The sequence below is a fragment of the Oenanthe melanoleuca genome, chromosome 19, assembly GCF_029582105.1.
Source record: "Oenanthe melanoleuca isolate GR-GAL-2019-014 chromosome 19, OMel1.0, whole genome shotgun sequence".
In the NCBI taxonomy this organism is placed as follows: domain Eukaryota; kingdom Metazoa; phylum Chordata; class Aves; order Passeriformes; family Muscicapidae; genus Oenanthe; species Oenanthe melanoleuca.
In genome coordinates this window covers 8,018,126-8,045,667 of record NC_079352.1, presented here as the reverse complement: position 1 = coordinate 8,045,667, position 27,542 = coordinate 8,018,126, and the positions used below count along the sequence as shown (strand labels likewise).

General features: G+C 42.2%; 1 protein-coding gene across 1 annotated transcript in view; it reads left to right on the top strand.

Moving 5' to 3' along the window:
- Positions 1 to 279: 279 nt before the first annotated feature.
- Positions 280 to 27,542, top strand: part of CASTOR2 (cytosolic arginine sensor for mTORC1 subunit 2) — a 108,166-nt gene continuing 80,903 nt past the window's right edge. The window contains exon 1 of the mRNA XM_056506644.1: positions 280 to 709. Within this exon, the coding sequence (XP_056362619.1) occupies positions 597 to 709 (113 nt within the window). The 5' untranslated portion in view covers positions 280 to 596. The remainder of the gene's footprint in view (positions 710 to 27,542) is intronic.

Sequence of the window (27,542 nt, the reverse complement as noted above, 5' to 3'; positions counted from 1 at the left end):
GGGCAGGGCGGGCTGTGAAGGGGCCGGGCGGGCTGAGGGGCAGGGTGGGCTGTGAAGGGGCCGGGCGGGCTGTGAGGGGCAGGGCGGGCTGTGAAGGCGGGCGGGCTGAGGGGCCGGCCGGGCTGTGAGGGGCAGGCCGGGCTGTGAGGGCTGTGAGAGGCCGGGCGGGCTGTGAGGGCGGGCGCGTTCTCTGCCTGCCCGGGGCGGGGCTGCCCCGCCCCGCTCGGGGCCCGGCGGCCGCGCGGACTCCAAGGCCCGGCATGCGGCGGGGCGCGGCGCAGGCGCGCCGGGCGGGCTTGAGTGGCAAGTTGTTTGTTCCAGCGAGCACCAGCTGCTCGGCACTCCGGGCTCCGCTGCTCTGCTCCGCTCCGCGCCCCGCCGGCCTCCCCGCCGCTCCAACTTTTGCACCCTCTGCTCCTTCGTCCCCTGCTGCCGCCCCCCGCGCCAGAGCCGGGAAGGGACAGACGGAACCGGGGAGGGGGAGGAAAAAAAAAAAAAAAAAGCACTGACAATAACAGCCCCCCCTCCCCCTCCCCATTCAAAAACACAACATAAACCCCAGGGATAGATGAACTACAAATGAGAAAGAGGAAAAGATGGAACTGCACATCCTAGAGCACAGGCTCAGAGTGGCCAGCATAGCCAAGGAGAGCATCCAGTTGTTTACCTATGGATTAATCAAACTTGCTTTCCTGTCCTCTAAGACGAGGTAGGTGCTGGGGATGGGGCAGTGTGGGGGCGGGGGGCGTCCTCCTTGCGAGGGGACAGAGTTGGGCGCGTACCCTCCTTGCTCCTTTGGGTGCTGGCAGGGCACCCTCCTCTCCTAGCGGGGCTGGGCTGGAGGGCATCTGCCTTGAAAGTGAGCAGGGCAACCCCACCTCCTTGGAGAGATAGGCTGATGGGTGCTCTCCTCCCGGGGGGAAAAAATAAATAAAGCAGGGTCCTGGGAGGGAGGGCACCCCTCCTTGCAAGGGGGCAGTGTTGGGGTGGGGGTCACCGTCCTTCCTGCAGAGGGGCAGGGTGCTGGGCTGGGTGATGGCACCCTCCTTACGAAAGTCTGGGTGAGGGGGGCCGCCCTCCTCGCCAAGGGCAGGGTTTTGGGGGTGAGGGTAACACCTGCGCTTCCCTTCGTACATCCCAGGACGGAGAGGCGGCGGTGAGGATGGGCGCTGGGGCTGAGGTGTCCCCGTGCAGCTGTAGGGCAGCCCCGGTGCGCTGCCCGCTGCCCGGCCGGCGCTGCGCCCGGCGGATGAATGAGAGCAGGTGGGGGCCGAGGGGCCCGGCCGGGCCGGCTGCAGGCTCGGGGCGGCCGCCGGACAACAAAGGCAGCAACAGCAGCCCGAGCAGGAGGAGTGCTGGGGATTTTTTTTTCCTCTCTCGCTCTCTCTGTTTTTTGTTGGGTTTTGGTGTTTTTTTCTTTTTTTGTTGTTGTTTTTTTTTTTTCTTTCTGGATTGTTGTTCCTTGCAGCACTTACAAAAAGAGCGGGTCTTCCACAGGCGGGTTTGTTTAAAAGGTGCTTTTCCAGTGCTGCAAACTGGAGGAGGACGAGGGGCAATGCTTTTTCTGCACTTAAAAATTGTGGTATTAAGTAATTTGGATTGCGATAGCTTTCAGGAAAAAGAAAACGTAATCGAAGGCACTGAAGGCACTGTGAGAATTATTATTTTTATTTAGGGGGAGGAAAGAAAATGCTGTGGCCAGTTTATTGGATGTACGTAAGGTGCTAGGCCTTTTGCACAAAACAACTTGAATTGCAATTGCAGATTCTTCTGTCTTCACTTAGTTTGTTGACTTCACGCTATTCAGAAAGAGGAATGGGAATGTAAATAACACAATTCAAACTCTTCTTGTTTTTCCTGCCTGATAATTAGTATTTCAGTTTTCTCTCCACGTTCATTCTTCTATTAAGATGGGAAATTTTCTTTGGCAATAGGAAAATAATGAATAGATATTTAAGAAATAGAAAGCAAATTAATTTATTTCAAACTGTAATTCAATGCTCTCTGTTAAAAAGCTTACAGATGAATGGACCCATTTGTGTTGTAATTTGATTACAGCCTCTTATCTTAAACTTCATGCCTTGAAATTTCACTCTGATTTGGGGCTCGTCCCATTTGGCTTGCCACTAACATTGTTTGCAGTGTAAAGTGTATCTGCACCTTGTTTACTGCTGTCCCTGGATACTTCACTGGGCATTAAAGGGTCCTCAGTCTTAAGCTTCTATTTTTATGTGTTGTTTCATTGTAATTTAAAGTTGCTGCTGATTTTTTGAAGGTCTTGTTGCTTCCTCTCCCATGCTTAAAATGTCACTCTTACTGTCAACAATGAAGTCTTTAATCTGTCACTCTTCATGCATAGACTGGGTTTCATGGGCCTTTTTCTGTTTGTTTGGGATATTTATTTATTTATTTATATTTTTTAAACTTCAGGGATGGTCCTTCTGTCATTTTGTTTCATATTACATTTCACATTTTCAATGTTAGAGAGCTGTGAAAGGGTTAGGGCAGTAAGATAACCCCTTTGGGATTTGATACCTTGTCCAGCATTTGGGAGCAGTTTTGTATTGTCTCTGGTTGCTGTGTTGTCTTTTAACATATACACCCTGATTATCAATCTTTCCTTACCTTCTGTGGAATCTCACTGATCAGGAACAACAGATGTTTGTGGAATGATTTGTTGGCATGGGAAACTTCTCTTTATTTCCCTTTTGTTCATTTTGTTATTTTTGCAGGCAGTAGAGATGCAGGAGAAGCTTGTTTGTGTCATTCCTGAGACAACTGACAGCACTGAAAGTCTTTCTCCTGTGGCAAACAAGGTCCCTGCCCCACAGATCTTTGATGAACATCATGTTGTTCATGAGGGTCTCCGGGAGATGTAACTCTATAAATTTATGACCCCACTGTTTCTCTTTCCTCTTCCTTTAAAAAGTGAATATGCCCAAAAGTCAACAACTTTTTATAGGGGTGCAAGACAAATCTCCTGTCCCACACACCCCATCTGCAAGACCCCCTGAGGAGAATGAAAGAGGGAGGTGATCCACATCCCTGCTAATCTTTTCTGATGAGATAGCAAAGGTACCAGTTACTACATCACCTACATTTTTCCCAGTGAGCCCTTGAACAGAGTTTCACTGGTGCTGCAAGGCTGCCAGTAAGAAATAATGATTTGTAGGACAGATATGATCCGAAGGGGTGACAATGACATCATCAGTGTTCTGATGTTAGTCATGCAAGAAACTAAGGTCTCCTGTGAGAAGTGATTTGGAGGGTCTCTTTCATGTTGTCACACATCGGGGAAAAGGGCTGGAACAGCTTGTTTTAAATCTTACACATTTTTCTTAATCATCTTGGGAAGGAAATGTAACAAATCTCCCTTTTTATTTGGCCTTATGCCACTCTCTCACACTCTTGCCCTTGCTCGTGACACAAGTGTTTTAATTTAGCTTCTGTTACAATAGCAATGTTTTCTTGTACAGAGAACAGCAGTTTTGAGACTATTCTGATAGCCAGAAGCAAGACAGCAGCTAACATGGTGAAGAGGTGAGACCAAAAGTGAATGAAATAGTGGGCTGAACTGAGCTGAAAGAAAAATACTATTAATCATAACTTTAAGGTAGGCATGAGGTATTTTATGCAAAATTGAATTAAGAGAGGTCGTCTAGGAATAGTGGAACTGCTAAGCAGTTAGACTGAGGACTGTGCTCTTGGTATTCTGCTTTTGTCAGTGCAGGCCTACTGATTACAGCAGGCTCTGCCAGGCACCCCAGTGGAGGAGTGATCCATGTCGTTTTTGGTTGCATACTGAAGATTTGCATATGTCTAATGTTTTTGCTGTTGCTGTCATCACCATTCTAGTGTTTTATTGATTGTGTTGGTTAGGGTATGGTGCTAATAGCTCCAGGGTTGGGGATTCAGTACTTGTACTAGCCATTCACCTGAGAGCTGGACTCAATAATCCTTGTGAGTCTCTTCCAGCTTAGCATATTGAGTCTCTGTGTCTGACTTGACTGTTCCTTGGTGCCAAGGATTCTCACCTACTCAGAAGCTGTGCAGTGTGTTTATGCATGTAAATACAACAACTGTGTGTGGCTTCACCATTGCATTATTCTTCTTGTGTGTGTGTTCCTCTATAAATGTTAGTTCTCTGGGGCAGAGAACTGCTCATCTGAAAACTACTGTCTTCATTTCCCTGTGTGCTGCAAAATGAGCAGCTTCCTTCACACCAAAACTAAGTGTTTCTGCTTCCTTGGTTAAACTGTCTCAGGCTACTGGAGAGGTGCCACAAGTAGCCTGCTTGAGGACTTGAAACAAATACTGTTTTGCTACATTCCTGTCTGGATTTCCGCCCCCCCTCCCCCACCCCCAATTGCAAAATACTTTATAACTGCATCCAACAAAGAAAAGTGCTGGATTCTGCACCTGGGATAGGGCAACCCAACACAAGTCTGTGTGTACAGACTGTGGCAGGAGATGCTGGAAAGCAGCACCACACAGAGGGGGTGTGATTGGGAGTCCTGGTCGATGGCCAGGGGCATCTGAGCCAGGAGGGGCATCCCTGTCCTGGGGGCACCAGGCCCAGAATTGCCAGTGGGGCAGGGAGGGAATTGTCCTGCTCTGGGGCAGCCTCACCTCCAGTGCTGTTGGCAGGTTTGGGCACCACAGTATAAAAAAGATCTGAAACTATTAGAGAGTGTCCAAAGGAGGCCACGAGGACAGGGAAGGGCCTCGAGGGGAAGCGTGTGAGGAGCTGCTGAGGGCACTGGGTCTGCTCAGCTGGAGGAGAGGAGACTGAGGGGAGACTCACTGCAGTCTGCAACTCCCTGTGAGGGGAAGAGCAGAGACAGGCATTGATCTCTGTGTGACAGGGACAGGACCTGAGGGAATGGCCTGAAGCTGTGTCAGGGGAGGTTAAGGCTGGATGTTAGAACAGGCTCTTCTTTCCCCAGAGGGTGGCTGGGCACTGAACAGCTCCCCAGGGCAGTGGTCACAGCACCCAGGCTGACAGAGCTCAAGGAGTGTTTGGACAAGACTCAGGCACAGGGTGTGACTCTTAGGAGTGGTGCTGTGCAGGGCCAGAAGTTGCACTCAATGACCCTCGTGGGTCCCTCCAGCCCAGCATGTTCTGTGATTCCTTTTAGTGCACAGGAGTTAAATCTGGGTGGAGGATAGTTTGGGATTATGCAAACAATTGAGCCACCAGTGCATGCAATAGACAGTAGGAAGGTGAGGCTACCCTTGTCTTTTGAGATTACATAAAGCTATATGGACAAGCCAGGAGAATGAAGGGGGCTCAGGGTTCTTCCAAGCACTGGCTCTATGTAATGTAGTTAGCCTGATTTCTGGATAATGCTTTAGTAGGCCCCTGAACATCTGGAGTCAATGCTAACAAGTAATCTTTCCTGTCTATTCCAGTACCTAATATAAAGATTTGGTGGTAAGCAGTGAAGTTGTTGAGGGAGAAAGCTATTAAATTATAGCTAGAATAAAGTTGAGCAGTTTGTCTGCTCACAGGGCTGGGTGGTTAAAGTAATCATAGGTTATGTGTCTAGCATCACAGATTTTAAGATATCTGAGGGTTTTTTGAGACTCTTTGGTTTGAGATGGTCATTATTTCTGAATGCTGAAGAGAAGGACAAAGTTCTGCATGTGTGAAGGATGAGACCTTGGTCACCTGAAATGTTGAAGGCAGCCATTCAAAAGCATCTCTCACTCTGGGTTCTTTTTCAAGATGCTCCAGTTTTTGTATTGGTGAGTTGACACAGAATTACAGACACTGCAAGCTTACAGGTTTGACATTACATACAGACAGCTGTCCATGTGAATTGGGTGCTTCCCAGAGAAGCTAGATGGGATGGTGTAGCCATGCTGGGTTCTGCTTTGGGTTTGATTCTGCTTGTCATGCAGCTACTGCTTGTCATGCAGGGATGCTTGGAGGCAGGTGTTCTTAGTGTGGAGAGGTCCTTAAAAATAATCATTCCAATAAAAATGTAGCAAGAAGTGAATGGTGATAAAATATACAGAATAAGTTGGATTTTGTTTAAGTTTTGAGCAAAAAATAAAACTAGGTTTGTTGTCTTTAAGTTTGTGGTGGTATTTTTGGTAATCTGTCCGTTTTGCTTAGTAATAATTGACTTATGAACAGCATGCTGTTGCTATTAATATAAGTGTTTCTCATTCCCTGATCACTTGTTTACTGTATACATGTCCTGAAATTGGAGATACTGTAATAAAAGGTCTATTTTGGACTTCAGAATATAATAGGACAAACAAGTGCTTAAAATGTATCCATGCATCATTTGAGGACATTGAGATCAGCAGTCTGTTTCCTTTGGTATGAACTCAGACAAACACATGTTGTTTATACCCTTATATGAGAAACAGATCAGCCCGCAACACTGGATGATTATCTGGCAAAGGCAAGTTTCTCCTGTAGTTAAAACCTTTTTTTTTTTTTTTGTCTCTTGTGGCTTCTGCCATCCCATGCATCCTAGGAAGACCACTGAGTAAAGGCTTTTGCCAGTTAGAGGATCATATCTACTCATCTAAAACACATTGCGTGTGTTTTCTTTTGTTGTGGCAAAGACTCCCAAATGCCTTGAGTATTCTATTTTTTTTTCTGGGTGTGTATATGTGTGTGATATCTGAGGTTTGGGGACTTCTTTTTCAGTCTGATTTGGTGACCATCTGTCACAGAAGGACCGAGTGCTGATGTCCAGACACCACAGGAGGCTGGAGTGATGGGAAGCCTCATGGCTAAAGCTGCCTGCCTGCCCTTCCCCAGAGCACTCTGCTGCCTGTTTGTGTCACCATGGGCATTTTTGGTGCAGAACATGCTGGTGGTTGTTCAGGATGAGTAGAGCTAGTGAGAATCAGCTAACTGAGTAGGTGGAGAGAACAGAATTTACTTGTTTGGGTTAAGGAAATATATAAGCTCTTTAACTGTGGATGTCATCAGTTTGTGTTTAAGGCTGCTGGGTGTTTCAGCTGCTGCTGGCTATGAGAGCATTCTGCAGTGTTTAACATGTTAAACCTTGGAAGGAACAGTTTTCCTTCCAATGCTCTTACTGTTTACCTACAAATGTTATTTTTTCCCTTTATTTTCTGCTTCTGGCACATGGCTTACCAGTGGGGCACTGCCTGATTTTCTCTTTCTTTGCCTGGCAGTTCTGTCATGCAGTCAGTCTTGAACCTACCATGTGGTCCCATCAGGCTGAGGCTGATGCCAAGTCAGAAACTGACAGAAGTGCTTAGAAACTAAATGAGATTCAAAAGGTGGAAGTACTAGATCAAAGCCAGAGTGCAATGCTGGGCAGCACTATGTGCTGGAAAAATGTTGATCTAGATATTGTACTTTAAAATAAAGATATTTGCCTGTAGTTTGTAGTGGGATAGTTGTTTATCCTTATTTCCCATGTTTCAGTTTATTGGGAAAGCTGTCACATAGATGAGATACATCACCTATGGATAAGGTACAACATCAGTTATGTAAAAGAAACATCAACGGTGCCCGTTCGTGTTCAGCTGAGAAATAGAAAAGAGGAAAAATACTCATCTTTTGCCATGGAACTCATTAAAAATCCCCTCAGATTGATATTTTTTATTATTTTGAGATGAAAGTCAGTATTTAAATTAAAAATATGGTTTTTCTAAGTTAGGTGGCCCTTCCTGCAAACTGGTTCTGGTATGTTTCAGCAGTAGAGCCTGTGCAGGTCTGTTAAGGGAAAGTATGAATACTGTGCATTTGTCATCTAGAAGTAACAGCTGAATTGTTCATTAGCACAATAGTTTGAATCCACAGTCTACCCCTCTACTGAATTATAACTTAAATTTTGCTCTATTTGATGGCTAAATTCTTTGACAATGCCTTGGTCATTCTTTATAAACATGTATGTTTTTCCAGTGATTTTTTTTTTTAAATGCTGTTTAGCACACCACCTCATTTATCCAATACACATCTTCTTAATCATCCTGCATGTTAGAGTTTTAGACAAGCACTACAATTTCTTTTCTCAGCAGAAACAGTACAGATTTGTTTTTTTGTTTACTGCCAACTCAAGAGTAAACTCCAGATCTGATCTTCTGGTAACTGAAGGTTGGTAAAGGAAGAATTACCCAACAGGAATGTGAGGAAGTATCTCCATTCATTATAGTTCAGAATCAGCAGAGCAAGGCTTCTAAGCTGCTGTTCTCATTTAAAAGTAAAAAGATCTCTTCCCCCCCACCCTCAGCTCAGCTTAGTTTTGTAGAAAAGATATATTTGTTAAGAAAGAAAATAACAGGCAAAAATGTTCTATTATGGCACAGAAGAAATGAAGATTGATTAAATATGACTATATGATATATGATTAAATATGACTCTACAAGACATACTACACAAAGTTTAACTGTGCTGACCATTGAAACAGAGAATCTGATCTCATTTTTGTGGTCTGATATATAATAAACATTATATACTAGTTATTAATGTTTTATTTTCACATCCAAAGAAATGCAGTGAATGCCTAAACTTCCTCACCAACCAGAACCACCTTACTTTGGTCTGTTAAATGTGGCTTACTAGAGATTGAAATAAAAAGCCTACTTCTGATCTGCAGCCTGCTTTAGGAGGCTCCCAGCAGTAATACCAGAGATACCAGATCTCCCAGCAGATGCCAGAGTTGTTTAGCACAGAGTTGGCATTTGGAAGACAGAAGTGGCAAGTTTGCTTGGTGGCAGAAAACCATTCACTAATCCTTTTTGGAACCTCTGAGGTGTGTTTTTGTGGGGATGCCTGGGCAGGCAAAGTGATTTTTTAGAAATTTTGTGGTCCAGTTAATGTTTGGTAATGTGATGGAATAAATGTTTTTATGGTATTTGTGCTACTTATTGGCCAGTAATTGAAGAGAGATGTGGGCTGTTATTGATGGTAAGCTGTATTTGACCCAAATATTTTCAATACAAATTGATTGTAAAATAGGAGCCAAACCCTCTCAGGAGTTTGAATGTATATTTGACTGAGATGTTACTGTAAAGGAGAAGTTCATCTTTTCCTGTAAAGTTTTAGTGTTCTTATTATAGAGGATACTAGAGATGGCATAATGTGTGTCTATTTAGGAGTAAAATGCAACCTTTAAGTCTTATGCAAAGTATTCAAATAGATGGATTTAAGAAGTTGATACTGGGGGAATTTCTGAACCTAGGAGGGGGAAATTTACAAGTTTTGACATGGGTGGAACAGTTAAAAATGTATGTGTGACTCTCCCTGGTTTTTTCTGTTCAGACTCTTTAAGAAATGTTACATGAGGAGAATCTGGGTAATGACATGCACTGGTTTTGGCAATATCTGACTATTTATCCTAGTTCTGTGGTTAAAAGATGGGTATTCAACTCTTTCTTGTGCTATGCATGTTTTTACAGGGTGAGTTAGTGGAAGTTTTTAAGTCTGAGACCTTGACTGAAAATGGTCCATGTTAATCTTGCTTAACATCTGTAGCTTTTATTTCTTTTCTAAAGAAAAGATAACCTCTAAGGCACTCACTTGCAAGTAAATATAATCTTGGCAGGAAGAAAAAAAGGTAGCTCTTAATATTGAGAAGGAAATACTCTGCATGCATCTAAGCAACTGTATGCATTTACATGGATTTACTTGGACTTTATTTTTGTGCTTTTTTGAAAATGATGGATGGTTTATCATGTGATTAGTCTTTCAGTTGTGATATTTTTCAAGCTGCTTTTGGGTGGAAATTGGAGTTTGTAACATGGAAAGCAAACATTTTCATTTGCTCTTTTAAAATACTACATAGTATTAAATGTGATAAGTATTTAAGGAAAAAAAATCTCAGCTTATTTTTTATTTATAACTAAGCAGTGTAACATGACCTGTACTAAACAAATGAAACCAATGGTGACTTGAGACTGTGCTTGGCAAAACATTGGAGCTGGAAGGTCTCAGCCTTCCACACCTGCTTTTTATTTACAGACTGGAAGAAGAAAACCAAGTTTACTTGCCTTTTCAGTTCCTAATTTGTTTCCCAACCTGGAATTAACTAGTGATCATTTTGAACTAAACTGAGTAATTTGAAATGAGGAAAATATTCACTCATCTTGTGGAAGATAATATGCTGTCAAAATCTGGTGTATTGTATAAGTGGACTGGTTACAGTGGCTTTGTCAGTGATTCCTCCTCAGCTGACTTGTTTAATTTGCTTTGGAGCTTGGAGCAGCAAACATATTTTGATAAATGTTGTTTAAATTATCTCACACCTAAAATAATATTGTCACTGCAAAAGTTTTTGGATTTCAAGTATCTTTATGTCAGATGAGCTAATGTTAAAATTGTGCTCTTAATTGTTTTCATATTCAAACTACTTGGTTGCAGAAGGGTGGTGTTAGAATTGGCCTTTCACTGCTCTGGGGATAGATTTCAGGCAAGATATACTGAGATGATGTGTTGTGAGTTGCATGTTATTACCCATTTGGCTTTTTTGTAAACCAAGCAGGGTTTTATTTGTTTTGTATCTGTATTTTGTATTTGTTTGTTTGTTTTGTATCTGCTGAGCCAGCGAGGTGTGAAACCACACACTTGTGGCTCAGTCTCTCTTGAGCTTACTGCAGGTAAATCTAGTTAGTGAGTGCTTTTCTGCTGGGAGTGGTGGGACTATGTGCTTTGCAATAGTTCCATCTCAAAAATTAAGTGGTCACAAATTGACATAGATTATGTTTGTTAACATTTTTCTTCAGGTAAAATGCCAGCAATGTAGAGTGGTTATGGCAGGTTTTTTTGCAAACGAAATCAATGCTTCATTGTGGAAAATAAAATGGATGTAGTTACCTGCATTGCAGACAAGGTAATGGTAGGTACAGATGTGCAGAACAACTGGATTTCTAAGGAACAGAGCATAATTTTTAGCATTTTCAATGATTGTTTTTGTTTTTTAGTGATTCTCTTCTTGTCAGTGTTTCTGGCATACGGTAAAACAATGTTTTGGTGACTGTCAGAAACTGCATACAAGTGTAATGTTGGCTAAAAACAAAAAAAGTAAGCAAGAATTTGGCTTGACCAGAGCAGGCTTTATGGTTTAATGGGGAGAAAGATGAAGGGAAGTGATAAAGGCCAGAGCTGGCCTTGTGAATGAGCATGGATGGGCTCATGTGGGACTAAGGGTTAATGCAGCAGTGGAGCCTCAAGCCTTTTTGTGCAGTTTTCAGTCCAAGCCTGGTACATTGTCACAAACTTAGAAAACAGCATATCTTCACAGAATGTATGAGGTCAAGAAGGATCTCTGAAGATCATGTAGCCCAACCCCCCAGCTCAAGGCAGTGGCTACTCAAGCAGCTTGCTCAGGATTTTGTCCATTGGGATCTTCTGCTTAAAGCCATGCATGGAGCTTTGCTCTCTGCTGTGTTAACATGTTGTTGACCTCATTGACACTGTAATGCTTTGCTCCATTTGGCATTACTTTCCACAAAGCATTATAATGTGTGATTTAATGTCTTATCTCAGCACGACAAAGTGGTTTTTAAACTTTAAAGTGAAACTGTGCAGCCTCTTGGTTATGGACAGAACTGTTGGTATGAATGAGAGACTGTTTACTGCAGTAGTTCATTGGTCCTTTGTGCTGCTTTGTGAGCATTCCAGGTGAAACTGCTTATTGCCTTTAAACTGTGAAAATCTAGCTGAAACCAAAAAATTCTATAGCTTGGTAAGAGCAAAGCTTGCCTTGGGAAAGGGCATGTACTCACTTCTGTGCTGCTGCAGACAACTTAATTACAATTTGTAATGATGTTGAATAGATGCGCAAGACTAATGAAGCTACTTCTACTCAAGCTCTCTACACAGAAGTTTCATTTGTGTCCTTGACCTAGGTAAGGGAAAGTATTAGAATGACATAAAGTCCAAATGTGACTTAGTTTGACTTTAATGTGCAGTATTGTGTGCAGTATGCCCTCCAGTAAATGTTGTGCTTTGGTTATTGTGCAGTTTCTGAAATTCCACTGTAAGAGTGGTCATGTGATGGAGCCTCACTGTAGGGAAGTGTTTTCTCTGTACTCTTCCTATTGGTATCAAGTTACTCCAAGCATTTCTGAGTGGTTCTTATAATTCCTGTACATACAGTCAGGCTTTATGCCTTATCTCATTACCCATCCCAGTGCTGTATTCCAGGGACTATGAGGTTTGATCCCAGGACAAGTGCTCTGTGTCTGTATGTGGGGAAAGCCTCATGTCTGAGGAGGGGTAAGTTTATTAGGCAAGGGTTTGCATGGAACCGCTGAGCTATCCCCTGGTAGCTCTTATGCTGTGACAGGCCAGAAATACTTCTTGTTTGCACAGGAGTGTGAAATCAGACCGGAATGATTAATGTAAATGTAAATGAATGTGTTCTGTACCCATTTGAATGGCTTTGTTCATTCAGATGGTGGTTGAATTGTAATTTTAGGCAATTATTTAAATTTGAAGTAGTCCTGAAACAATACAGTCACCTATTGGTGATCTTGTGAAGCAGTGTATTTTGAATGGATATCTCATTATAAAGGTGATAACGACCTAACTATTGGTGGAGGGAAAAAAAGAGGAAAAAAGTCAGAAATGCTAAATAATATGTGCTTGTATAAGTTACATGCTTTGTGTAGAATTCCTGAGATGTACATGAGCATACGTTTGAAATTAATTTTCTTCTATGTTTATAGTATAGCATTGAGGATTTATTTAAACTAGTGCATAATTGGCTGTTAATCCATTTTTTATAACCTTCCATGGCAAGTTGTTGCTGTTTATCTGTTTTTGAGATTTCCTACTACCATAACCACGTGATTTTCTTAAAGATGTGTGGATGGCCACACTACACAGAATGGACCTATCTTTAGGTGCAATCACTGTTGAGTGGATAACTTAAAGTGTACTAGGAGCATCATAGCAAAGCACTTGATGAAATTCCTGTCCCTGGAGTTTCTATCTCGTGTTTTGGAAGTTGCTGTTAACTTGTGTGTGTTCCAAGTTCAGGAGAGAAAGAAACAAACATCAGATCCCCTACACTTTGAAGCTACCTCATTTTGTTTATGTTTATGGAACAGAGTCACAGTTGGAGTAGTGTGGCTGTGAGCTGGTTAATTCAGAGTTGGAGTGGAAATGATTGACTTGTTAACCTTTCTTTACTCAGGAGAATGAATAGTCAGATGATTAGATCTTGTTGTAGGGAGAAAAGCTATTTATTTATATAGGTATAAGGTGTGTAACTAGCAATGGTATTGACCTTTCTTCAAAACAATAGGGGAGGCTTTTTCTATATGTGTTACTAGTGTTCCACGTTGAATATTGCATTTTCTTTATGTTTTTACAGTAATCATTTTTCCGTTTCACTTGGGTTTGAAAAATTTCAGTGACAAGAACAGTTCCTGGATTCAGAACAGACTGCTACTCATACTTTTTCCTTGGCCTGTTAAAACATACTCCTGGCTATATATTCCTTGCAGGATCAGCACAGCAAAAAAGGACAATATAAGAATTTCATGTGCTCCTTAAATGAGCCTTACGTAAAATAAAGTTTAAAATTCATTAGGACCTGCCTTTTAAACACTTGTCAAATCTTCTCATTGTCAGGTTTTCTTCCCACTTAATGTTCACATTATATCAAGTCTATGTGAGGTACATGATAATACTTTCAGAATCACCTAAGTCCCATTAAAAAAAAGCAAGCACTTGGGTACCCCAAGGCTCATTGGAAGCCAAGAGGGCATGGACTCCAAAATGGCTGTTGCTGTTTGAGGAAAAGATGATTAAGGGCTTTAAAAATTTTGCCTCCTGCTCAGACTAGCTGGTAACATTCAGGACAGGAGTGAAGTAAAAATGCACCAAAGGGAAGGAAAGGCTTAGTGTGGCTGCTCATGTGGGCAAGAGTGAAGATATATTTCTGAGAATTATATATAGGGCATCAAAAATGGGGATGTCTGTTCTTCTGTCTTCCCATAGCCAGCTGGGCTATAGGCTGGCTTCACTCCGTGTCTCCAGCAGCTCTGGCCTCTGTGCTGCCTCAGCAGTGGTCCTGCAGTGCCAGGCCCCCAGTGCTCCAGGGTCACCCAGTATAGCACGTGCTGGCTGTGCCTCTGGGACTGGGCAGAGGCTGCTGGCTTGCTTTGCAGAGGAGGAAACTGAGGCACACAGGAAGGTGAGTGCCTTCCCCATCTCACTCAGCAGGTCTGCAGTTGGATCTTGCTCTTGTTTTCTAGATCTAGTCTTCACCGCTAGGACTAGCACTTCCTAGTAGGACAGATGAAGGCCGTGTTTTCAGTCCATGTGTGTATTAGCCACTTTGGCGTCCTTGTCATCCAGCTGCTGCTTTCTTTTGAGTTTTTTTTCTTCCTGGTTTTGGTAGGTTCATTAATGGAGGTGTTCTCTGTTGTCTCTCCTTGTACCTTGAGAGAGCAATGTAAGATGTCCATATGAGCTTCCAGCAGTCTTCCTAAAACTCACAAAGAAAACCACCAGGAATGTACTCATATGTATTTGTGGCTTTTAAATACACATAAACACACATAAATATGAACATGTCTGTAGCTATATGCATGTGTCATTCCAAAGTCAGAGTTCTCTTGAAATGGAAATTGCCTCAGCTAGAAAGTATAGGTAGCTCCTGCTGGCAAATAAAACCAAATGTTTTTAGGAGCTATAACAGTTGTGCTTCAGAACAGAGAATGTCTGTCTCCCACTGTCCTTCAGATGACAGCTGCCACAATGAAGCCTGAATATGAAGAATACATTTTTCTGTGGCTGTATCCTGGGCACTGGGAAGACTCTACAGTTCAGAACAATAGCAGAATATAGAGCTGCCAGCAGGCAGTCTGAGTGGACAAGTATAATCATGCACCAGTCAGCTTTCAAGGAAATTACAGTTAGTGCACTGACTTGCTCATAATAGCGATCCTTTGTTTAGCTTAATAACTTATCAGCTCTCCAGGAACCAGCTAGTGATCACTGTCATCATACACTGCTAATCATTCTGTTCTTAAATTATCCCAAGATGAACTAAGGACCCATCACATCACCTATTAAACCAGCAAACTGAGTGCACTGTAATTTATTTTTTTTTTTTAGCTAGAAGAAACAGTATTGCCTACCTTTTATCTTCTCTTGTTTTGTCATTATCTTTGTCATATGTAATTGTGCCTGTAGATTTTTTTAAATGTCTGGTCAAAAGGACATTATCAAATTGTGTTGGGATATTTTTAGATAGTTTATGTTAAATTGTGGGGGTTTTTTGTGGTAACTACTAGGGAACTGTATCTGAAACCTGCTTTTTAAGGAACATTTGTTTTTCGTAAAGATTCGTGGCAGAGGGATGATTTTTTTTTTTTTCATGGTCCTTGTCTGTAGTACCTGGGTCCCTGTCTATCACTAGTAAGTGTAGCCTGAGAATGCCCCTCTTTAGTAGTGAAGAATGAGTATCCCTCTTAGACAAATGTAGAATTTAGGAGGCTGGTTTGAGTCCTGATCCCAGTAGGCTTTACATCATGCTGAGTGTGTTCTGCCTTCTTACCAGAGGGCTATTTGTGAGTTCTGAGCTGCCAGCATTGAAGGAGCCTTGGACTATTTCTTCTGAAGAACAGTGGCCACAGCTTCATTTGCAGACATTGATATGAAAGATGCTAGAATGGTGCAAAGTACCAAACCTGTTGGGACATCTTTTTGTGGTCAGGAGTGCACAGACATGCAAGTCACGTGAGCAGATCTCCAACCTGTTCCATGCTTAGGACTGAAATGGTGAGTGTTAAAAGGGGAGGGGAACACAGATTCATGTGCCTGACTGAAATAGGCCTCCTTGCTGTTCTGAATAGTGCAGGCAGCTGTGGCATAGTGTCTCCTGATCTCAGGAGTTGTGCAGACCTGAGGTCGGCTGTTTTTACTAGAACCAAACAAGTAAACCAGGATTTAAATGAAAGCCAGAGCATTTTTGTGGTTTTCTTTGTTTTCACCTGTCTGTCTTGGAAAGACAATTGTATCTCTTGATCAATGATGACTAGAATTAAAATAAGGACCCTTCTGCTCCAAGATTTATTGCCTGGCACATCTATGTCTGATGAAGTGTCATCTTTCATGTTTTGAGAAGATGCCATCTGTGATATCTCTGAACCATATGAAAAAACACACCTATTCTTGTCAATTATAGTAATAGTCCAGCTCAAATTATATAGGTGTTTGTATATTGTATGGAAAAATGTAGATCCAGCCTTTGTTAATAAACAGACAAGATCAGGTTGTTACAAAATGGTGATTGTCTACAGAGACTAACCTTTGCATATACTTCAAATACATCACCTGCTTTTGGCAGCAAGAAGTGAAAAAAATGCTGAGTAGGTATGTCATGTCCCCAAGGTAAGTTCCATAATAAGGAAATACCTGAAGCTTACAGGTGTGGCTTTCTCTTTTCCATGGGAATATTTCCCACTTCTCCAGGAGTTTACCATCTTTCTTTGAAAACAATTGTTCAGGTTGCAAGTCAGTCCTATTTTATTGGCTTCATTTGCTGTAGGGCAAACAAATGGCATTCAGCCCAAACTCCAAGGTTGTACCAGTTCACTGTATTTTGCACTGTACAAAGTTGAAAAACATTGCCAGATGAAAAAATAGAATTGAATAGAATAGAATTGGAAAGCCTAAAACCTATTAAATGCCAACCTGTTCTTTAATACAACACAATGGCTGTTCAATGATTTACATTCCTTTGTGTTTTGAAATGTGTCTGACTTGGTAGTTATGCTTGACCAGAGCTTTCTCTTGCAGAAAGTACTTCTTTTTTTGCCCTGTCTACAGATACAAGAGTGGAAATGCCACTATCCAAGGCAATGATTTTGTTACAAATCTGCTTGGGATGCCATGATAACCCACTTCTCTGCACAGCAAAGTCAACAAGTTTCTCTGTGTTGATGTTAGTGTGTTGGAGCCCAGGCTGAAATATACATGTTAGAGGAATGTTTCTGTAAAACCCTGTTCATGCAAATTGTGCATCAGTATGCTTGAGGTTTCTGGGAAAACAGCCTTTATTCTTGGTGTGCCATGCATTGGGATCCTTGGATAATTCATGTTGTATTTAAGCCAGGTCTTGATTATCTGTGGTCAAATGTGTGAATACTGAAAGTCCTGTACTAAGAGGACAAAACATCCCCTTTGCATCTAGATGAGCAGACTGGAAGCAACATGGCATTTTGTTGTTGGTTTCTCAGCCTGGGAAAATCAGCAAGTGACAGGATTTCTGATGGTTCTTTCCCAAGGATCAGATTCTAGACTCATATATATGGTTTCTGCTACTTTAACTTTTATTTCACCAAGGTTCTCCCATTCCTTTGTTTTCCTGCCTAACTGATGCTTACAGTGCTCTCATCTTTTTGCAAGGGCATTTGTTTGAAGCCATTGTTTGTTGTAAAATGCAAGTGTGAAGATGCTGGTGCTTGGTTTGGTGGTTCCCTAAGCCTTGTTCTGCTACCTCATCCTCTTATTCTTGCGTTTTAGCTTGGAGAAGATTTCTGAGTGAAGCCTCTCAAGGGCACTGTGTCCTCTTGCTACATCCAAGTCCAGTTGTGTGCCCAAGTGCCCTCTTTGGGAGAAGGCAGGGGGTGTGTAGCACCAGGATTCCTAGCTTCTATTCTTAGCTCAGCAACCAATTTGTTGTAAAGCCTTTGGCAAATCATTCAGGCCTAATCCTGCTCATACAGCAGTCCCCAACAAAGTCCTTTCTGTTTTTCACTGGGGACAGAGGATCAGCTTCTTAACTTCTCCTTTTCTTGCACTCTGGAGAACTGGTGAATTGAAAAATATGCGAGAAAGTGTGATCATTTGTTCATGTTTATGAAGCGGTGTTGTGGGCATCACTGTGTTGTCTTGCATCCATAAGGGAGATGGATTGATTGATTGCTGTTATCAGCTGGATCTCTGGAGCACAGGATTTTTGGCCTCTCTCATCAGAATACAATTTTACATGATTATACAGGATAATGCTGGAAATGCCTCTGCAAACTGTCCAGATGGCAGGGTCAATGTAGCGTGGACCTTGCTCGATTGCTTTGTGTGCCAGGATAAGTGCTGCTGCTTTTCTCTCTTTACACTACTGGCACAGCTAGAAATTGAAGAATTCTATGACTGTTGATAAATTCTGCAAGATGGAAATTAATACTTACAGAGACCTCTGCTTTTTTTTAACCTTAATTTAATTCCCCACCCTTTTGCAAGGTGAATGGCAGTGCTCATTTTTCTGTGGTACTTTTGCTTCAGAATAATCTGAGCTGCAATCTGAAAATGAAATGGTGTAAAAAACATTCTGGGCTAGGAGCTACTTTCAGGAGTACCTTGTAAGATAAAAGGCCATAACAAAAAGTTACTTTAATCTGCAACCTCCTTGCCTTTACATCTGGCTGTGTGTATTTTGTAGCATGTGCGGTTCTGGTATCTGCTGAGTGCAGCATCTTGCTCTGCTGATTTGTGTAAGGCTTTATTTGCCTGCTGCAGGGACAGAGGTGGATTAATCCATAGAGCTGTCAGCAGAAATCCGTTAGTAGGCTTTTGAGGGGAGATCAGCTTGAAGAAAAAGCAACTTGATTTTTGTGTCAGTTGAAGTTTTGATGATAATAATATAGAAAGTCTGGTCTCTTTGTAAACTTAGTTCTGAAAACACAGGGCCTGGTAGGGGATTTTTGAGGTAGGTAATGTTTTAGTGTAGTGCTCTTGCCTGTGAAGGGACAGGGCTGTCCCAAAGCTCACAGATACTTGACAAATGGGGCTTAAAAGTAGGCATGCCTTCCTGAATGAATTATTTAGTTAAAATAAGAGACAGGAGAGCAGAACCTTCCATGCCATATTACCTTCCATGCCACTTGGGCTGGGACAATACTCTCCTTTCCTCTCTGCTCAGTGAATGAAAATATTATCCTGTCTACCACAGCAAATAATTTCTGAGAGCTGGAGGGGCAATGGTACGAGGAGCACAGTCAGAAGCTTCTAGTTTGTTGGGTGCTACATGCCTGTACCTTTAAATATGCATATCAGTTTGTTGGTATCTGTCCAGCTTTGCAGTTTTCTATTGTCTCTGTCTGCATTTGAGGCAGTGGACTGGAGCTGCCACCAGTGCTGGTGACTCCTGGTGCTCATGGAACTTCACCAAGGGATGAACCTGCTAGTGCCCATGTCCCAGTGCTGTGTTCTCTGAGATGGATGCACTAGGGCTGGGTCAGTCCCCCCAAGTGATGATAACAACAACAATACCATCTATCATACTGTTCTTGGCAGTCACTGCATGGTTGTGATTTGGAGCACTTGTCCAGCAGTCTCCTGTACTTATAAGAGATTCTCCTTATATTGTTCTAAGCTTATCCAAATGTGTTTTCTCTTCCTGAAAGTATAGGAGTCTGTTGCTTTCCTGTCTGCTCTCTGCCTCTCAGTTGCTAGAGCCCTTCTGTCCTGGAGGGGAAGGCTGGCTGGAGGAGCTTGTTTGCTGCAGTTCTGCCTGAGGGCACCAGTACCCCTGCAGGCAAGGCATGGGATGAGTTTTGGGGTAAGTTGGCTGGTTTGCTTGTCTTGGGAGGACTTGAATTAATTGTGAGCTTTCAGTTCTCTTCCCACCTCCTTGGTAGAGAAGGTAGCAGCCCTGAGTACTTCTCACCACAAAAAGAGCAGGAAGGTTCATCCCCAACGAAACTGGCATCAGGAAAGGGACCAGGAAAAAAACTGTTGCTCTGCTTCTCCAAGCGCTGGACTAGCATCTTAAGGTGAGCTTAAGTGTAGCTCAGTGTTGGCTAAGTTGTGCACTGGCTGACTTAAGTATTTTTATTAAAGCCAGCCCAAAAACTAATAGCGACTCTTTGACTCCTCTCTACACTGATAGGTTTTTTCCATTAGTTTTACTAAGGTTCCAGCCATAAAGCAGTTTTTTGGTCATTTTGTGTTAATCGCCTTCTGTTGACACTAGAGCATTGTGTGATTTAGGGCTTTGTTTTCAGCCATGATATGAAGGCTAATTACTTCCTTCTGGCATCCTCTCAGTAAGAAAGCATGGGACTTAATCTTTCAAAAAGAGAAAAGCAAGGAAAAATTTTTAAATGCCTAGAAGTGTTTGGTAAGTCCCTAGATTTGAATTTATTCTTCATAGTGTAATGACAACAAAACATTAGGAGCTAAGCTCTAAACTCCATAGCTCTGTGTGGACACAATTTTCTGTTTGGTTTTTTGTTCCTCACTGGGTATAATTTTGAAGTTACAATTAAACCTGTGCCTCAGGATGTTCAGTAATTAGGGGTATGGTATGGATATTTACTGGTTATATAAAAGTATGTATTTGTCTTGTTTCAGCCTTGTGACTTGCTTTGATTATCTGCTATCTCCTAGATAATTAAACTGTATATTTTCTCCCTGTCTCTTTCTCCCTTCATTTTCTCTCTTGCCTGGATTTGGTAAGAGGGGGAGAAACTACATCAGGAGACTTCAGAGCCCTAGTAGAATTTTCAGTGGAAAAGTGTGTTTCACAGAGATTCCAACCTAAAGGCAGGCTGCTGTGCAGTATGGGAAGAAAAAGGTTATTGCTTCTCACCAAGTGCCACTTTATACAGCCAAGGAAACATCAGCTCTTGGGTTCACTCATGTAACAGAAGACTGACAAAGCTGAAAGGAATCATATTCCACTTCTGATTAAAGAAGTTGTCATTAAACTTTTATATAAAATTTCTACATGGTCTAGGCATTAGAAAATGCAGTACTTCACAATGCAGTGTAAATCCCAGATAGTTTGGGAGTGTCTCATTGTAACCATCAGTCTTGGAAGGAAGGTCTGCTTTTATAAAGCTTGGCTTTTATTAGGTGGTTGGTTTTGCTCAGTGGTCAGATGGGGCATTCCCAACATCACCAGTTCATCAGGCTGCCTTAGGCCATGCAAAACTTCAAGCACATTAGTCACTCCATTTAGTGTTACTAGCTAGGTAGATGGTTAAGTAACTTGATAAACTGGGGAGAAAGCTGTCAGTAGGGACTGAGGAAGTGTCCCCCAAGTCTCTCATCTGGCCATGACCCCTTTGGCAGAAGAAAAGTCAGGTGATTCTTTTGAAGATGGTTGTGTGGGATTCAAAGGCAATAAAGCCAGCAAACTTACTTTATAAGCAACTGAGATCTATAGAGCATCACAAAGAGCAGCTTTTTGTCCTTGGGATCACCACAAAGCTGCCTCAGGCCAACAAGAAGTTTGTATAGTGCAGGATGTGGGAATGAAGTACTGTTTTGCTTATATGCTCACAAATAACAGAAATTCAAATGAATTTTAAATCTCTCCAACAGAGTGTGAAATCATGGCTGTCTGAACCATTTTAAATACTTGAAATAGAGGGATTACAATTCCATAAATGTTTTACAGAGATCTTAACTTTTTGAAAGTGCTTATGATATTTCTCAAGACTTTTTTGATAAGATACAAGAAGATACTAAAAAACAATAATGCTGTGTGCCTGCAGGCTTTGTACCAAGGGTGATTTTACAGCCTGCATACACCTGTGGCTATTTTTCATGCATTAAAAAAATACAAAATAAGCATTTTTCACTTAGATCAACTATACATACATTGTCCAAAAATGCAATTAATTTTGAGATCTTGATCTAGACATTTAAAAAAAATAGAGCTATTTTTATTTATGTTCCAATGTAAGCTTCTTCAGTTACACAGGCATTGTGTTAATTTTGCTTTTTCTGTTCAAGTGCCTAACATACATATCCTTGGGCTTCATGTGATTATTTCTATAAGCTCTAAGAAAGGCTCATGTCACAGGACCAGTGACTGTAAAACAAATCATCAATCCTGAATTTTATTGCAAGTGGAATCACAAACAGTGTCATACATACTTTGACAGTCATAAGTTGGAAATCCAAAGATACAGAAAATACTGGTTTTTAAAGCTTGCTGAATGTCTAACTGTGTCTTCAGCTGAACAGCAGGATAAGATCTGACTTACTGATTGCGCTTGTTTAAGGCTTCTCAGATGACTCTCAGCCAAGATTTTGGGTTTTGGTTGCATTTCTGAAGAGAAAATTTACCCAAATTCTCAATGAAGGGCCAGCATCGCCCCTGAGCACCACTGGAACAGCTGCTACTGTGACTTCACAAGTGTAACTGCAGAGTGTCACTTGTGTTGGGGACAACACTGAAATGTAGGCTTGTGCTAAGGGATCTGCATGGGAAACTGGTCTGGTTTGAAGTTTATCCATGTTTGGCCATTCAGATTGTAAAAGCCAGTTTGTACTTTTAAGAAGAAAGGTCTGGTAAGAAGGAAAACAGCACAGCACAACATGGACAAGTGCTGATGGCATCTGCTCAACAGTCAGGGGCTTGCCATGGAAAGAATGTGCTGTACTGGGCTGGTTGGAGTTACTTGTCCAAGTGTGTAAGGTCAGTGCTGCACAATAGCCAGGCACAGTCAGAGAAAACACTGCTCAGGGACCTCTCATGGCTGGCCAGCTCCTTTACAAGTGGTGTTACCACAACCTCTGAGTAGAAATAATTGACAAAAGAACAGTAGCATTTCATGAAGAGTGGTTAAGCTGCAGAGCACCTGCATGAGGTAGGTGCTGGCTGGACATTCCATTTTCAGCACCAACATACCCAAATAGCCAAAATCCTCATGAGGCTGGGCCCTAAGAAACAGGAAGACTGGTTTTAGAAAGCAAATTTCTTTCTGTGCTTAGTGTCCAGGCTTTCAGTTTGGATGTGTCTGCAAACTAAGCCTAAGCCTATTTATTTATCTATTTATTTATTTATTTATTTATTTATTTAATCTTGTGTAATCATGTTATTTGAGGTAGAGATTTGGAGAAAATATGATTGCTTTGTTAACTATGTTGCAATGAATGATAATTGAGGATTATGCAGAAGGCTAAATGAGGGGAGAGGTTTGCCTCAAAGCTGCAGTACCTTAGAGTTCCTGACCTCTTTAGCTTTATGGAAATCACTCATCTGAATGTGATTCCACGCCTTTGCAGAAAAAATGTTCCTTTTCTCAAGCTGTTTCCCATTGCTTTCTCCACTGCCCAAAAGATTTTAAAATATTTAAACTCTAGGTGTGAATATGGTTCTGAAGAAAATTGGTATGGGGGCTTTGGATACCAGAGAAGCATTGTTTAATTAACTTTGAGGTAGGAATAATCAAGGTGTGGTTCTCATAAAATAGAGATTTAAATCAAATATTCATTACTAAATAGTAGTCACAATACTTATGTGACATCTGAATATCAAGAGCTTTTATTTCTTGTCTCAAGCCAATTTTTGACAAAGTCTGTAATTTCCTGCATGGAAGACTGGAGGTATATAGCTATGTGATATGGGATCAACATGGTGAGCAATACTTTGATTCAATAACAAAGGGCATCTCTTGGACACTCTTGGAAGAGCAGTGGCAGACCCTGGTTAACTAGCAGAAGAAACTGAAACAGCAAGTAAATAAATGATGGAGAAAGGAACCTCCTTTGAAAATTTGCCATTTTTGCAAGTTTTGAGTCTGTGCAGTTGAAGGATTGTAACTGCTGCTGTCATTTCGGCTGGTGCTTAAATAGATAAATGGCTGCACACCTTTGTGTTACAAAAGATCTACAGTGCCATCAACAGTAACTTCCATGAAATCCCTGTTTGAGAGCTCCCAGACTGAGCCCTTCAGCATGATGGACAGGGTTGCCCAGTGGTCACCTTCTGTAAGTGCCATGTGCTGGGCTGGCTTCTGTGGCCTTTGGACCAGCACCAGGATCTTCTCCAGCCAGCAGACACAGGCATGTGTGATACATGTGCAGGTTTTATTCAGGGGTGCTTTGGAGCTGCTTGAGGTAACCATCTCCCTTCTGCAGCACTTAATTTGTTTTTCTTGACCTTAATCTTTGCATTTCTGTCTTCCAGGAGGTTTTGTGGGGCAGTCACAGGAGGCTTGTCCTGCCTCAGCCTAAGGCAGGCCATAGCTTGCATCTCTTTGTAGCAGTGACTGTTCTTTTCCTCATGGCATGCTCCTCTGAGCTGTGGTGCTGCTGTGTGACAGCACAGTAGAGTTTGTGTTGCCTGGTGTTTGCTGGGGAAGTGTGAGCAGGGGGGAAAACAGAACCCAGGAAGTAGGGTGGTGCTGGGGCCACATAAGCCTCATTATCTATCTTAATACTTGGGGATGGGGCAAGTTCTGGGCTATTGTTGTGTGCTGGCAGTGTTTGGTCATTCATGAGGTTTCACTTCATGGCCAAGGATCACTTGACTGGAGCCCTGTGCTCAGCTGAGGTTCAGCACACCTCAGTGGCTGAGCACAGGCAGGAGGGTGGGATGATGAAGGCATTTTGTTTTGCAGTTGTTTTCCTTGTGACAGGCAGTTATTTTAAAGTTACACTCAGTCCTTCCAGCAGCTTCTGCATCACATCCCTGGTTTGGTGGCTGACCACCACACACAATAGGAATCCTCTCCCTTGTACTTGGGGCTTTGGTTCCTGTTACAGGTGGGAAGCTCAAGACCCTGACCCAGTATGAGTACAAGTGCCTTGTTTTCCTTGTGAGAGGCCAGACTGACCACAGCCCACAGCCAGAATGGCTCCCTGCCATGATTTCACACTCTGTAGGAGAGATTCAAAATTCATTTGTCTGTTTTTTGTGAACATATAAACCAAATAGTACTTTTTTCCTCACATCCTGCACTATACAGACTTCTTGTTGGCTGAGGCAGCTTTGTGGTGATCCCAGGGACTAAGTCCTTGGTTTTTGACGTTGGATATTTAAAAAATAGGTACAGAGAGCAAACTTCCTTGTCTCCAAAATGAAGTTGTCAACATGCCCTCCTAGCAGTCAGGTCCTATGCAATGAATTGGGAGCCCTGTGACAAAGAACCAGGCTGTTAATTTCATTACTACAATATATAATCAATTTCCTGTTTTGAGGAGTATTTCATTGGCTTGTAAGAGATCTTTCCAGATCACTTGACTTGTGGGGTTTTTGGGGGTTGTTAGGGGCTTTCTTGTGTGGCTTTTTTTGTCTGGTTTTGTGGGGTTTTGTGTGTCTTTCTGATTTTGGGTTTTGTCTTTTGTTGTACCACATTGAAGTGTGATAAGGAAGTTCAGGCCTGATGTGGGAGAGATGGTCCCAGCCCTAAAGCACTTGTGCAGATCACTAAGACCTGTCTTAGCATGCAGTTTTGATGAGGAGATAAATGTAATTTAGAAAGGTAGTTTCCATGAACATTGTATTTCCTAAAAAGTGTATTTGGAATATTTTTATGATGTGGTGTGCTGGGATATGATTCATTTTCTTCACAGCAACTAGTATAGGACCCTGTTTTGGATTTCTGCTGGAAACAGTGATGATAACTCAGGGATGTTTTCATTCCCTCTGAGCAGTGTTTGTACAGAGCCAAGGGCTTTTCTGCTCCTCACCCCAGCAGAGAGGAGGCTGGAGGTGCACAGGGAGTTGGGGAGGACACAGCCAGGACAGCTGACCCCAGGGCCATCCCAGACCATGTGGTGCCATACTCAGCGTGCAGAGCAGGGGGAAGGAGGGAGGGGTGGACATTGAGTCACTGGTACTTGTCAGTGGCATTTGACTGGTAACCCAAGTTACTTTTACAGGGGATGGGACCCTGCTGTCCTGGGGGTGCCCAAACATTTGCCTACAATGGGAAGTGGGAATGAATTCCTTGGTTTTCTTTGCTTTTCTTATCCATGTGGCTTTTGCTTTCTCTATTCAACTGTCTTTATTTCAACTCACAAGTTTTGTCTTTTACCCTTCCAGTTCCCTTCCCCATCCCACTGTGGGGGGAGGAAGCAAGCAGCTGTGTGGGGCTGAGTTGCTATCCAGGGTTGAACCATGAAACATGGGTTATTTTGATGAAAAATTGTTAATCCTCAAGCTTGTTTTGCATTTTCATGTGTTAGCTTATGCAAACAGGCCAGTTCAGACAGAGGAGTAAAATCATTTTCCCTTTACCTTGCTGAACTGAGATACAGAAAAAAGCTTAAAAAGTCTTTTCATGTGCAATAATTTCTTTATTGCTAGTGTCTCATGTAAGTTAAGTCCCCAGTTCCTGACACAAGCACTTTTGATTTCCTGGGTTTGTTGGAAAGCTTCACTTTGGGCACAGGCAGTACTGTGAGTGCAGGTGGAGACATGCACCTGGTGAGTGGGGCAGGGAAGCTTTAGTCTACTCTTCTGCAGCTTGCCTAGGGCTGTGTTTGCTCCTGCAGCAGTACAAGTTTGCAGTTGGAAAAAACTGCAGATGAATATGTAGCAGTGGTTAAATCTAGCAAAACTGCAGGAAATACACTGCAGTTGAAGCATGTGAGCTTCAACAGATTAACTTCTTTTTTTGTTTCCTATTCAAGTGCTTCCCAGGGCATGTTGCATACAAAGGGGTATCAAATCTCTTGAGCTTTCTGCATTTTCAGACTAATGGAACTCTGTTTTCAGCTTTCAGCAAGTTTTCTTGGTAGCTGGGATAAGAAGTGAGGCTGCCACTGGAATGTCCTTGCCTATCCTGTGTCCCTGTGGTGTGATCACTCTGCACTTGCAGCATGAGCCACCTGGCTCCATCCCAAGTGCTACTCTTGGGAGCTTATATTTGGGATGAGGGTGAGCTTTACAAGGAGAGGGCCTTGGGAAGATTCCTCAAGCATGGCTTCATCAGAAGAGGGCTGGGGGTGAGGTGAGGTGCCTGGCTGCCATCACTGCCTCAAGTGGCTCAGTTGTCTGAGGTGATCTGTGCAAGGGACCCACACTGGGAATCAGTGTGTTCAGCCTATGTTGTTTTGTGGGCTTGGTGCTGGGGATTTGTGCAATTTGTTGGCTCTTTTATTTTTCTCCACATTTTCAAATCAGAAGAGTTTTGTCATCTCCAAATATTTCACAAAAAGACAGTTTTTAACCATAAATTAAACCAACTCTCCAAAATATTTCTCGCCAAGGAATTTGCTGTCTACTACAGTGAATCCAGTTTTATTGATGGGATTTTCAAAGGACTGAGATCAGTGTGAGCCTTTGCTGGTCAATTCTGCAGTCAGGCAGCCTGTCCTCCCTGTCCTCTGAAACTGGAAAACTTGGTGAGAAACTCTCTTGTTACCTAGTAGAGCTAATCATTAATTAGCAGGGGATGAAGTACACCAAACAATCTGCTATGCCAGATGGATGCCTCAATGTTAATTTATGTTCTCAAAATAACTGGACATAGATATGCTCTGCACCATGGCCTAAATCTTGATTTTGTGGAATTCAGTGGTAAAAATGATGTTGGCTTTAGTGAACCATTTGTTTGAGAAAAAAATTATTTTGGCATCAAACTATAACAGTAAAAATGAAATTACTAAAAGCTGTCCAGAGCAGTGGACTTTTACCTTCTTACACAGAGGCACATTGGAGAAAAAATGAAGTTTTGTTTTTATCTTCCTAGAGCATTTCTATTATCAGAATGTCAAGAAATGAGTAATTTGGTTTGGTTTTGTTTTTTCTGTTTTTTTCCTATGAATAACTTCTTATGTGTCTTCCTAAGAAAGTTGGAACTAATGCCTAGTCTTGGAAAAGTTAAGCTGTATGTTGCTTTCT